General features: G+C 43.7%; 1 protein-coding gene across 1 annotated transcript; it reads left to right on the forward strand.

Moving 5' to 3' along the window:
• The first annotated feature begins 229 nt into the window (after nucleotides 1-229).
• Nucleotides 230-1,822, forward strand: LOC132892658 (UDP-glucuronosyltransferase 2A1-like). Its single transcript, XM_060930965.1, has one exon. It carries the CDS (start codon nucleotides 230-232, stop codon nucleotides 1,820-1,822), a length of 1,593 nt encoding a protein of 530 aa, XP_060786948.1.
• Nucleotides 1,823-14,530: the final 12,708 nt, after the last annotated feature.

Consider the following 14,530-nt stretch of genomic DNA (forward strand, 5'->3'; position numbering starts at 1 on the left):
GGTAAATAGGTCGGTATTCCTAGGGTGGATATCGCTTCTATATATAGCTTGTATATAGTGTACATAGCTTGCAACATTTATTGCGCAAGGTGGCCCACTTTAGATCGTTCCTTCTGGACTAGACAGAGCCGGAGTGAGCTATGCTGTAATTGACAGTTTCATTTTCTATTTCACTTCAAACCATACTGGTGAAATTAAAAGAATTCTACTTGTATTTTATTTTCAGACAATGCTCCTCCACTGCACTTTGCTCATCACCGCCCTGTTGTGGACGAAAACTTCTCTCACCAGTGCAGGAAAAATCCTTGTGTATCCAGTAGAAGGAAGTCGTTGGATCAACACGGACACCATCCTGCGTGAACTACATAAACGAGGTCACGAACTGACAGTGATCCGCTCCTCCAGAGGTTTGATTCCTGAAAACGCTCCTCACTACAAATCTCTGACCATCCCGGTCACTCAATCCATTCATTTTGATGTACCTGACCAGATGGTGTTGCTCATGAAAAAGTACATTGAAAGCCGAGTAAGTAAGTGGCCCGTTTTTTCCTTGATTGCTTTATATCAAGAGCTTTTTAACTTTATAGCGCAAGCTCACGGAGTCCAGGCAGAGATGTTAAGAACCATCCTGGAGGATAAAACACTGATAAAAAATCTCCAAAACAGCAAGTTTGATTTGATTTTGACTGATCCTTTATATGGAAGTGGAGTTGTGTTGGGGTCATACTTGGGTTTACCACTCGTGTTTAATGTTCGCTGGATAATGACCACAGAAGCACACTTTGCCATCGCACCCTCTCCTCTTTCCTACGTCCCAACATTCGGATCTGAAGTCAGTGACAAAATGACCCTCACAGACAGACTGAAGAACCTGTTGTATGGTGCTGTTAATCGGTATGTGGATCACATGATCTATAAACCAACTTATCAAAGTATCATCGATGAGTTTATAGATCCAGAAACTGATATCTTTTACCTCATCCAAGGCGCAGACGTGTGGCTCATGCGAGTAGATTTTGTATTCGAGTTTCCTCGGCCCACGATGCCAAACGTGGTCTACATCGGGGGATTTCAGTGCAAGCCTTCCCGTCCTTTGCCTGATGAGTTGGAGAGGTTCATGCAGAGCTCAGGAGAACATGGTGTAATCCTTATGTCTTTTGGAACTCGGTTTGAAAATGTGGGCTTTGATCTCACTGGAATCTTCGCTTCTGCTTTTGCTCATCTACCACAGAAGGTTGTGTGGCGACATATAGGACCAAAACCTTCCACAGTGGGCAACAACACACTAATTTTAGACTGGATTCCACAAAATGACCTTCTCGGACATCCAAAAACAAAGGTTTTCATAACACACGGAGGAACAAATGGTATTTACGAGGCCATCTATCATGGAGTCCCGATGCTGGCAATACCACTCATCATAGACCAGTTTGACAACATGGTACATCTGAAAGCTAAAGGCATAGGTGAGGTTCTGGAGGTCACTGAACTGAATGTTGATACGCTGACTCAAGCTCTTAAAAACATTTTGGATGAAAAGCAGCCCTACATGGAGAACATGGAGAAGATTTCCTCTCTGTATCATGACACGCCACTAAAACCCATGGACAGCATCATCTTCTGGTTGGAATTTGTCATGAGGCATAAAGGTGCAGCTCATCTGCGTACCGAGTCGTATAAGATGCCCTGTTATGCATATTATAATGTGGACATCTACGCAATCATACTCTGTGTGTTTATGATCTCATTTCTGCTTTTTGGTCTGATCTGTAAGCTTCTGTTGAAGGCCCTGAAAAGAAAGAGAAAAGCCAAACAGCAGTAAGAGCTGCCCTCTTATTGAACCAGATGTTTCCTGATGTTCCATGTTATGTTCTGTCCTGTTACATCTGTCTCATTGTAAAATCCCAGCACATGTTTAAACCTGTTTTTTCATGTCAATTTTGATCTGAACAGAAGGTGAAAGACATGCTGATTGTTCTTCTGGATTGTAACGCTAGTTTGGATTGATGTTTTCTTGGTAGAAATTCTTAGAAATTTTATCATTTAATCATGTGATAAATGGTTAATTAAAAAAAAGCTTCTGAGAATGGGAGTCCTTGTGGGTGGAGCCAAGGTATTAAAGGGAAATAGTGGAGCAGGATGAATAATTGGGTGTATTGGGGTCTGTTATGTTGAAAAGAGAAATTGTAGAAGAAAATCCCAGCTGCTGTTGGAAGGAGAAACATCTGTGTGTGTATGTGTGTGTGTGTGTGTGTGTGTGTGTGCGCGCGCGCGTTTTGATTGTGTACCGATGTTAATGAAAGGAAAATGTTGGTGTTGCTTCACTTCCTCCAAAGAGTGAATCTGTAAACAAGTCCAACACTGCAGTGTTTAACACATTAATTCCAAAAGAGTACACAGTATCTGATGGACTTGCATCCCCTTCTGGGGTATTCACACCTCACCTCATTCCCAGTTTTCCTAGGAAGGTCTCAGGATCCATCATAGTGACTGAATGAGTTCATAGAGTTTATTTGTTTCTTTTATTGATTTATACATTGAATTAATTTTCATACAAACATACAAATCATCTATGTTCGACGAGAAGCCTGGGTTTGGGGGAACCAGCCTGTCCTGCCGGAACATTCACAGCTGGATATACGATAGACGTTTGGGAGAAGTGGCATGTCGTGTGCCTAGCAGTTCTTTCTGTGGAGGACATTGAGGATATTTACCTATTTGGAACCATGATCACAGAACTTTTGCTTATTGGACTAGGCATTGCCCTGGTGTATCGAGGAAATCAGAAAACGGTGATAGCTGTTCAAAGCCCCATAAAGCTGCCCGACATGATTGAAGCGGTGGGCTATAGCCACAGACTGTGGCCAGGGCCGGCCCAAGCCTTTAAGGGGCCCTAAGCAGAATTTGATTTGGGGGCCCCCCACACCACCAAAACTACACTGCTAGCTGCCTTATTATTTCTTAGGCTACACAGTTAGTCTAGTTAGTCTAGCCACCCACCATAATCTGCGTTTTTAGTTGGTTTACATTATACTGCACCTTGTGGCTATTGCAATATAAAATATTCAGAGTGATGTGTGGCATATTTGTAAGTAAAACAACAAATCAGTAGACAAGACACTGTATATGTAAACAAGTTAACCAGTTTATTTTGCACTAATGTGCAAAACAAAACCTAACATACACAGTTCTTACAAACAGTACTTAGTACTTGTACTTGTAACCGTTATTAAATAACAAACAAATAAATAAATCTTAAAATCTGGAATAAAACTTACATCTTAAAAGAAATCTTAAATAAATTCACAAAATGAACAGAGAAATTTGCAGCATAATAACATCAACGATAACACAACAACAACCTATTATGTTGCACTTAAAACTATTTATAGGAGAAAATATGAAAACTCGCCTAAAATAACTCACTGTTCGGAAAGACAACACTTGTCCTTTTTCCTAGCTAATCCAGCCAACCTAGCCAGAACATAGACAACCTTAATGACACAAAAATAGTAACATTGGACATTCAAATTTACCTTTTTCTTGCTGCTTTTTTTCTTCCTCTTGTCTCTTCCTCTTCTCTGCCCCAGATGGATAATTTCTTTTTTGAGACATGGCTTAGCCATCTAGTCCACCTATCTTCCGAAGTGAATAACTCCTGTCACGTCACGTGCGTCTGGTTGTGCAGGAGCGCAGTGGCAGCAACCAGCAGCAAGGATTAGTTAACCTAATGTACCAACTATGAAAATGATACAAAAAATGTTATTTTTTGTCTTATTTTTGTGTCTTTTGTTTCTGCTATATCATGTCATTGATATTACGTTTTTTTAATTAAAAATATTTTCGCAGGTGGGCATTCCAACTGCTCTTGGGGGCCCCCTGGTGGTGTGTGGGGCCCTAAGCGGGCGCTTAATTCGCTTATGCCTTGGGCCGGCTGTGACTGTGGCTATTCAAAACTTGAGCCGTTCAGTGGATTCCATATTGGAGAAGTTGATGGCTTTGCAGAGAGATATGGATCATTTTAGTGACCAGAATGGATGAGCGGGGTAGTCTGCCACGTCTACCCATTTCAAGCCTAAACAAATTCCAATCTTATCTTCAGCTCTCCCAGCCAGCACTGCCTCAAGGTCGTTGCTGGAACAACAATCTTCCCCTGAAGATCACTGCAGTTAGACTCTCTCTCTGTATTTCCTACACGGGCGATTGCTCTAAGACAACGAGGGAGGCTCAGCCTCCTCTAAAAATGACGAACATCGTGTAGGATGAATTGCGCTAGGCTTATGTTATAGCCGACCTTATAACATTGCTATTTCAGATCCAGAATCATAGAAATATATGTGCTCAACCCACTACAGTGTGAAATCATTCCGTTATAACTTTCCCCAGTTCGCCTAATGTGTGCGTGAGTTTTTCCCCCTCGTGACAGCGCGATGCAGCCCAGCCTCAGTGGATTGGGAGCTATGTGCTTGTCAATCTCAAAATGCAAGACGATTATTGGACAAATACTGCGAAAATGCCCGCCCACGGAGTCTCATGGACTCCCAGCCTCAGTGGACTTCAACGGCATTTGGGAGCGATGCGCTTTTCAATCTCAAAATGCAAGACAGTTATTGGACAAATACTGCGAAAACGCCCGCCCACGGACTCCGAGCCTCACATGGGAGGGACATGGCAGTTTCTGCGAGGAGACTGGTGATTGGTGAAAGCGGCCGGATATTTTCTTTGATTGACAGCTCATTTCAACTATAGACAGGCAGCGATACAGTGTTGCCAGATTGGGTGGTTTTAAGTGCATTTTGGCGGGTTTTGAACATATTTTGGGCTGGATAACGTCAGCAGTATCTGGCAACATCAGTTCAGTCCCGTGCGGATTCACAAGTGCTGTGGTGTATTGTAAGAGATCGGCTTACATTTCGATTTCATTCATTACATACGGTTTCTACCAGCTTTTTTAGTTTGTATATATTTTCATTGTAAATATAGTGTTGTCAAGTTTGCTATCTTAGTTCCAGAGATTTCGTTTATTTGAGTGACTGAACTTGAACTTGAGGGGGCTAGTCAGCTAGCAAGAAAGCTGCGCACGGATGCCAAGCATTGCTGATTTAATTTTGGTGAAGCCATTTGCCAGTCTTCCTTTCGAGGAAAAAATTAAAATTAAAGAGCAGGGTAGACCAACGCCTCAAATTGACTTGGTGAAAAAAGTAGGGAATAATACTCGTTCCTTTCAGCTCTCCTGGTACGAGAAAGTGAATTGGCTAACAGCAAGTGACCCACATCAACAACAGTAAATACGCTACTTTAGTAATATGTCATGGATGGACCAAAAATATAGAATCTATTTAAAATGTTTATGCTGAGTATATTATATTGGAATATATATTTTTCTGGATATGAATTAAACACAGCTACAATTTGGAAAACATTTTTAAACAAAAACACAGCCGAGGTCAATTTTTAAACAACATGCCACAATTTTAAAATATAAAATGTTAAAATATACCCCCCCCCCCCCAACACCACCATCATGTATATTGGACAGTAGGCTAATGGGCCAAAAGAACCTGTTATTTCACAGTTTGTGACGCTGCCAACAATCAGCCAGATCAGAGGCAAGAGTATGGGCAAAATTGATGTGTTTTTTCTTTTAAAATCTGGAAATATCGTAACCGACCAGCCTCCCCTGTTTGAAAGACTACCAGCCGCCACTGATTTCCTGTTATTCCCTACTATTGCACCATTCCTTTGTTTTGTTTGTTTGTTCGTTTTGTGTGTACGCTTTTATCTGTGTTGTACTATGAAAGCTAAGTGGTACTGGAGTCAAATTCCTCGTGTGTGTTCGCACACCTGGCAATAAAAGTGTTTCTGATTCTGATAAAGCCTGTTTACTTGGGATCGGGCAAGGAGGGCATTAATCAGAGATGCAACAAAGACACCAAAGATAACACTGAAGGAGCTGCAAAGATCCAGAGTGGAGATGGGAGTATCTGTCTAGAGGACCACTTTAAACTGTACACCCAACAGAGTGGGGCTTTATGGAAGAGTGTCCAGAAAAACAAAATCATTGCTTAAAGAAAAAAAATAAGAAAACACATTTGGAGTTTGCCCAACAGCATGTGGCAGACTCCCCTAACACATGGAAGAAGATTCTCTGGTCAAATGAGTCTAAAATTGTTCTTTTTTGGGCATCAAGGGAAACACCATGTGTGGTGCAAACCCAACACCCTGATGTAGGTGTAATTAATGATTATGTGTGTGTAGATTGGTATTAAGTGATCAGTCTTTGATAATTAAATGGATTCAATCCCATTGAATCATTTAATTTGACTCATTTGAATTGAATCCTAATTGAATTGTGGCCACGAGGGGGAGTCGCAATGTCAGGTGTTTCGACACTGGACTCGGTGTTCAAAGACATGAACTGAAGTTCATCAGAAATGTGATCTCGCATGGCGCTTGTTTGATCGGTGTTCGCACTAATCTCGTCACAACAGGTTTATGCATATTTTGTGGGATCCAACGACTGTGGGGTTTTGTTTTGTGTGAAGCTGACTAGGTTTATGTTGCAGGGCTTGGTTGGGATTGGGTTGCCTTGTGAGAGCCGTGCCTGAGAGATGGTGGTGAAGACTTTAGCGCACGTGAGAGGCGCGTTTTGTGTGTTTGCCTTCGCCACCAGGGGGGGCCCTACATCCTGACCCTCGCCTGCTGTTTCAGAGGGATCTCCTCCCCCTTTTATGAGATATACCCGTGGTTCTGGGCCTAGTCATGCTAACGGATTGCTTTTGTCATTTTTCTTGAGCTCTTTTGTTTTATCTGTTGAGGAGTTTGACTGTTCCTGTAACAGTCTTCTAAATTCAGCCAAGCAGGCCTTCAAAGAGTCCAGCTCTGAGTGGGACTCATCAGATTGGTCTGAGTCACTGTCTCGGTCACCTCTACCCCTACGTGGGTAGCTACGGTCGGAATGCCCCTGCCGTCTCTGGTCAGAGCGGGGATGACGGTTTTGCTGTTTACCGTTTTGTTCCTTATGACCATTCTCATCTGATGAGCGGTTGCCATGGTCACTGTGGCCTTTCCATCAGTCTCTCCTGGCCTTACCTTGCCGATTCTCCCACTCACCCTGGTGATGGCTCGGCAAGGGGTGGTTTGGACTGGAGTTTCTCCAGGTGGGTCCCCCTTTTGGAGCTTCGCTTCCTTCTAAGGTTAGCGAGGGCTTGTCCTCACCCTGGAGGCTAAGGACTCTGGGGTCATCATCGTTCCCGTTTGTGGGTTTGACGATGGTCTCCCAGGTCATTTGGGCTAGTCGCCTAGTTTCCCTCATGGAGTAGAAACCTTGTTGACACGTCAGTGTGACATGGGTCCACACGCTTGGGTGGAGGTTATATAAGAAGAGGGATTTGAAACCTCTATCTTCTTCCAAGCCTGGTGCGCTACTGCCCTGGAAGTAGGCAGTACGTAGCCGTCTATAATATTCACAAGGTGCCTCAGACCGTTTTTGTTTGATTTGTATAGCACACAATGTTGCGGAGGTTTCATCCGTGTATGGCGCATATTCTTCTCTCATGTAATTGCGCAGTTTCGAATAACTATCACGAACGTCTGGTGGTAGTGTTTCTAAAAAGGCACGGACGCTACTACTGGAGGTTTTCCAGATTAGTTTAAGTTTTTCTCGCGTTGTGGCTTTCGGTAGGTCCATCAGGCATCGGTCAATTTCTCGTAAATAATCATTTACATTTGTTCTTTTATTATCGGGATCGAATCGCTCGATATCTTGGGCAAGTAGGTCAATTTGCCGTAGGCGGAGGGCTTGGTGCGCGTCCTTACGCGACTCCTTTTGCTCTCCTGAGTACTCACTGTCTGGGCTACTCTGGAATCGCTCCCGCTTCGCACGAGATGCGTGGTCTGATTCATCTGAAGATGGATCAGGGAAACTGTAGCGCACTGACCTAGGTGTGCTACGGGCCTGGGCTCGGGATGAGCGCAGGGTGGCTCCATCTTGGCTAAGCGACGACGGGGTCATGTAGCGAGTTGATGGAGCTTGGCGGGATGTCTGGTGCTCGGCCAGATAATCCACGGTGTCCGGTTCGGACGCCGCTTCCCGCTTTGAGCTTTGACGCATGGGTGGGGGTTTCTCGCGCCCCCCACAACCTTCGTCAGGGGTCTGCTCCTCAGCAGCCCTTACGGCACCTTTCTCAGCCTTCTCTAGCTTCTCGGCGCACTCATCAAGGGAGTCCTTTAAGAGGTTACGTTCCCTGTGTAAATCGTTGACCTCGACTACCAGCTCGGCGTTGCGAGCGGTCAGCCTGTCAACCTCTCTGCGGAGGGATCGGATCTCTTGATCAGTATCCTGGCGGAGGGATCTGATCTCTCGATCAGTTTCCTGGAAGTGTAAAAGGAATAGTCTACCTAGTGCATCTGGGACACTGATTGTTGTTCTCTTTGGGTCTCTCATTTATGTTATTGAGTTGATTATGCTAGCTTGGCACTCCTGCCTACTCATGCCCCTAATAAGTGCCCTATCGGAGTCAGAGCAGTGAATGAGGTCTGCGATGACCTCAAAAAGAGACACGTCTTGGCCGTTGTCTTCAGTTTCTGAGGCATGAGCGGATGCCATTTTAGCTAGATGAGGTATTGGGTAATTAATCAATCAATGAGTTAATTATTAATCAATTATTATTAATTAATATTAACTATGTAATTAATTAATTAATTAACGATTTATTTTGTTTAGAAATGTTCTCTTATCCTAAGTTATCAATAGGTTGTGAGAATTTGTGATATGATTATCACACTCCTGTTTTAACACACCTGGGGTTAATCAAACTGGTAGTTTATCTGTTGCACAATACTTAAGAAGTCGACAAACCAATCTCCTCACACGGGGCACCAATTATGTAGGTGTAATTAATGATTATGTGTGTGTAGATTAGTATTAAGTGATCAATCTTTGATAATTAAATGGATTCAATCCCACTGAATCATTTAATTTGACTCATTTGAATTGAATCCTACCATGGAATCAGTCTCATTGAATTGTTTGAAGTGAATCATTCAAATGAATCATCCAGTGAGTCATTCGGTGAATCACTCAGTGAATCATTCAGTGAATCAAGTGAATCATTTAGTGAATCATTCAAAGAATCAATTGAAGAATCGTTTAAAATTTGATAATTCAAATTTTATCACTTACCAAACTGCATCTAATTATTCATACACCTTAAGAGTTCTTTAGCGATGTAGGCGACTTCAAAGTATTTAGAAAACAACAGACAAATACCACACACAATTCTGATAATAATGGAGTTTATTATAAAAAGATAAAAAAAGGAAATTAATAAAAAAAAGGAAAAATAAGAATTTAATAATTGAATGGCAACAGAATGAAATCTTTATAACAGAGTAGGTCTCTGTGTATGTGTGTGTGTATGTGTGTGTGTGTAAGAGAGGGAGAGGCTAACTCCACGTGTTTGTGGGGGAGGAGTTAGCTCAGGAATGTCCCATGCCAGGAAGATCCAGGGTGTGTGTGGAATGTTATCTGCAAATCTTGGAGGAGGTGAATCCTCAAAGTTTAGTGAGCACGTGTGTGTGTGTGTGTGTGTGTGTGTGTGTGTGTGTGTGTGTGTGTAGCCAAGTGATTAGCTATATGGCTACACTAGACACCATGTGGTTGTGGCCTAAGGCCACGTGTTTAGCTTTGTGGCTAACAGACAAAGGAAGCTAACATGTGCTTCGGCCTAGCAGGCCATGTGTGTAAAAGAATTAGCTTTGTAGCTAACAGACAAAGGAAGCTAACATGTGCTTCAGCCTAGCAGGCCATGTGTGTAAAAGAATTAGCTTTGTAGCTAACAGACAAAGAAAAGCTAGGCCTAGTGAACTATGTGTGTCAAAAACCAGAAATTAATGATTAAAATACATTCAAACAGCCATCTGTAGTTTATATGGCTTTAAATGTAAACAGGAGAATTGCTATCAAGGTTGAATTAAATCAGGACTTATTGTCGAGGATTGAGGCAAAGGCCTCGGGTTTAAAGCCAAGATGGAGGATGGAACACGTGCCCTTTGTCGGACAAAGGGATTTAGCTCTTTTGCTAGCTAACATGTGTGAAGCCCAGATGTGTGAGTAATGAATTAGAAGGTTAGGGAAGAGATAACATGCAAGAACTTATCGATTAACCAAGTTAAAATCAATAATCAATGATACAGAACCCAAATTCAGTGTATACACTTCATTTAACTTCATATAACTTCACATTAAATGAATAACTAGTCCCTAAGACTAATCTTTCAAGCCCAGTGCCTAGTCTTACTGTAGAAGTTCTGTCTTCTGCAGGGAGAGAGAGAAGGAGGCTCTGGGAGAAAGTTTGAAGCTCGAGGAAGTTGGAGCTCGAGGAGGTTGGAAGCGCTTCTGGTGAGAGAGAGATTTCTCTGAAGATCTTCGTAGCTGATGAGAAAGGGAGTCTTTTTCTTCAGCACCGTGCACGGTTTTAAGGAAAAATAAAACTGTTGCGTACGCTTTAAAAGAAAAATAATACTTTGTAAAAATAACCGGTTTAATAACTCACTTGAGTTAATGCTCGCGTGTTCCGGAATCTACCATGATCAGGGGCAGATTAAAAGGAGAACGCGCGGGTTTTAGGACGTCGGAAGGTGAAGCCTCTCTGTAGTGGCCCGTCTTGTTTGGAGATGGACGCGAAAGAGAGAAAGATGGCGTTCTGCTCAGTCGTTTTGAAGAAGAGTCATGGAGGAGGAGACTGTGCATGATCCCGCCCAGGCATGACATAGTCAACGTGGAAGATGGCTGGGAGTTGTAGTTCTTAGACACAAAATGGCGCATGATACCTACACTGAGAACACCATTCCTACAGTGAAGCATGTTGGTGGCAACATCATGCTGTGGGGATATTTTTCATCTGCAGGGACAGGAAAGCTGGTCAGGACTGAAGGAAAGATGGATGGCACTAAATACAGGGCAATTCTGGAGGAAAACCTTTTTGAGTCAGCCAGAGGTTTGAGACTGGGACAAAAGTTCACAGTCTAATAGGACAATGATCCTAAACATACTGCTAAAGCTACACTGGAGTGGTTTAAAAGGAAACATTTAAATGTCTTGGAATGGCCTAGTCAAAGCCCAGACCTCAATCCAATTGAGGATCTGTGGCATAACTTGAAGATTGCTGTAGACCAACGCAATCCATCTAACTTAGAGTTGGAGCAGTTTTGCCTTGAGGAATGGGCAAAACTCCCAGTGGCTAGATGTGCTAAGCTAATAGAGACATACCCCAAGAGAGTTGCAGCTGGAATTGCAGCAAAAGGTGGCTCTACAAAGTATTGACTTGGGGGGGGGTGTTTGAATTCCTATGCACACTCCAGATTTCTGTTTTTTCATCTTATTAATTGTTTGTGTCACAATAAAACAACAGTTTGCCCTTTAAAGTGGTAGGCATGTTGTGTAAAACAAATGGTGCTAACCCTACAAAAATCCATTTTAATTCCAGCTTGTAATGTGTTAGAATGCAGGCACTTACAGATGTATGTGCAAAGGAGAGCGGGGTGCAGACTGACAATCAAAGCCAAGACGAGAGACTGGAATCAGATTTGATAAACAAGTGAGGGTTGGATGATCAGTGAAAAACACAGGAAAGATAAGGCAAAGAGTGAAAATGTGTGAGAGCGAAAGGGTCAGAAATACAAGAAGTAGTCAGAAGAAACAAGGCTTGGTATGTACTGAGCAGGCAGAATGATACTTTTCACTGGAGTGTTTGTTTGGGGAGCTTAAATAGAGGGACAGGTGATTAAGGAAATGAGAGACAGCTGAGTTTCAGTAGGCTGGAGACAAAGGGCCCTGTGTGTCTTAGGAGCTGAAGTTCAGGAGTGTTCATGTTTGTAGTTTGTTCTTTCTCAGCAGGTTTACTGACAATCCCCCTGAGGAGCTACCTCCAGGAGCTACATTCTTTCTTGGATGACCCCTACCTCTGGGTGCTGATTTGTTGGGATATTGGGCATGAAACTCCTGTTTCAGAAGTCAGTTGAGAATTTCACTGGACTTGACCCAACTTTTTTCCTCGGGTCCATATCCTTCCCAATCTACCAGGCACTCGACTTGGCCTCCTCCTCATCTTGAGTCGAGGATCTTATTTACCTGGTAGATGAGCTCTCCCTTTAGAGTGAGTGTTGGGTGTTCCTGGACTGGTATGTTGCTGGCAAGGGGCCCTGGGATAGCATGTTTCAGGTGTGATACATGGAATGTAGGAGATACTTGGCTGTGAAGGGGAAGTTCAAGAAGGTATGATACTTTGTTAATGCGGCACAAAACCTTAAATGGCCCGATGTAGCATGGCTGGAGTTTTCTACATGTGTTGGGTTCTCTCAGATTCTTCGTGGCCACCCATACTCTGTCACCCGGGAAAAAGTTAGGAGTTTCTCCTCTATGCCTATCTGCATATTCTTTGTACTTGAGACTTATTCTAGATGCTGATGGACCTCCTCCCAGATGGTTTGACTGTCTGAACCAGTCAGTCATCAGTGGCTTGTACCTGGCTGGGTGTGTCATCCCAGGGAAACAAGGGCAGTTGGTAGCAGAGTATGCACTGAAACAGTTTTATTTGGGTGGCTGAGTGTTTAAGCGAGTTTTGTGCATACTCAGCCCAAGGAAGGAAGTGCACCCAGTCCCCCTGGTTACGCATGCAGTAGATCCTCAAGAAACACCCAATTTCTTGATTTGCTCTCTCTACTTGGCCATTGGACTGGGGGTGATAGCTGGATGTGAGATTTACGGATACTCCCAAGCTCTCCATGAAGCTTGTCCAAAAATGTGAAATGAATTAGGATCCCTGGTCACTAACTATATCCTCAGGGATGCCATAGTACCGGAAGACTTGTTGAAATAACAGCTCTGTGGTCTGAGAGGCTGTGGGGATGCCTGGCAATGGGATGAGTTTCAATGCCTTTGAAAATCGGTTGATGGTTACCATTATAGTGGCGTTGCCTTGAGAGGGAGGGAGATCCATGATAAAGTCAATTGCTAGGTGTGACCAAGGTCTTTGAGGAATCGGTAGAGAGCATAACTTGTTGGCTGTGTGTGTGTGTGTGTGTGTGTGTGTGTGTGTGTGTCTCAGAACCCTCGCTTGAGCACATTTGGAACACAAAGCGATGGACTGGTTGATTTCCATAAGCATGTTCTCCCACCAGTACTTGTACCTTAACATTTTTGGTATGTGCGTTGACTGCCCAGATGTCCAGTGGCAGAAGATGCGTGCACCCAGGTGATGAGTCTGCTGTGAAGATACTTGGGTACATAGAGAAGACCAGGTGGGAGATGAATGGGATGGGTTTGAGGCTGTGACTTGCTTATTTCCTTGTCCAGTTCCCAGGTGATGAATTGTACGAAACACTGTGGTGGGAGGATAGGATGAGAAACTGAGTCTTGGTGGGATGGACCAAATGTTCTGGATAGAGCATCTGCTTTGGTATTTTTGGAACCTGGATGGAATGAAACTGTGAAGTCGAATTGGGTGAAGAATAATGCCCACCTGGTCTGGCATGGATTTAACCTTTTGGCCTTCCTGAGATATTCTAGGTTCTTATGATCTGTGAGAATTACGAAGGGGTGAGTACTCCCTCTAACCAATGCCGCCACTCCTTGAGGGTTAGTTTAATGGCGAGCAGTTCTCTGTTCCCCACATCATAATTCCTTTCTGCTGAAGTTAGTTTCTTTGAAAAGAAACCTACTGGGTGGGTGTAGCTTCTGTTTTTCCCCAAAATGTTGGGAAAGGATGGCCCCTACTCCAGTATCGGACGCATCTACTTCTACGATGAATGGCTTAGTAGGGTCGGGATGCTGGAGTATAGGGGCCAATGTGAAGGCAAGCTTGAGCCAACTAAAGACTTCTTCTGCCACTGGGTTCCACTGTAGGCGTATGGGACCCTTCTTCAGCAATGTGGTTAAGGGTGCTGCCAGAGTGCTGAAACCTTGAATGAACCAGCAGTAGAAGTTTGCAAAGCCCAAGAACCATTGAAGATCCTTTATGGATTTGAGTGTCACCCAGTGACAGCTGATACCTTGGATGAGTCCATGCTTACTCCTTCTGCACTGATGATATCGCCAAGGAAGGAGATCTTACTGGCGGCAAGGTGGTGTAGTGGTTTGTGCTGTCGCCTCACAGCAAGAAGGTCTCCCCGTGTCGGTGTGGGTTTCCTCCGGGTGCTCCGGTTTCCCCCACAGTCCAAAGACATGCAGGTTAGGTTAACTGGTGACTAAATTGACCGTGAGTGTGAATGGTTGTCTGTGTCTATGTGTCAGCCCTGTGATGACCTGGTGACTTGTCCAGGGTGAACCCCGCCTTTCGCCCGTAGTCAGCTGGGATAGGCTCCAGCTCGCCTGCGACCCTGTAGAACAGGATAAAGTGGCTAGAGATAATGAGATGAGATGAGGAGATCTTACTTTGATGACACTCACATTTTTCAGCCTTTACGTAGAGAGGTTAAATAAACCTCTTTTTACGAACTTAACTCCTCCAGCTCTCAACTCTACATCAGT

This window comes from Neoarius graeffei, chromosome 10 (assembly GCF_027579695.1).
Source record: "Neoarius graeffei isolate fNeoGra1 chromosome 10, fNeoGra1.pri, whole genome shotgun sequence".
NCBI classification, from domain to species: domain Eukaryota; kingdom Metazoa; phylum Chordata; class Actinopteri; order Siluriformes; family Ariidae; genus Neoarius; species Neoarius graeffei.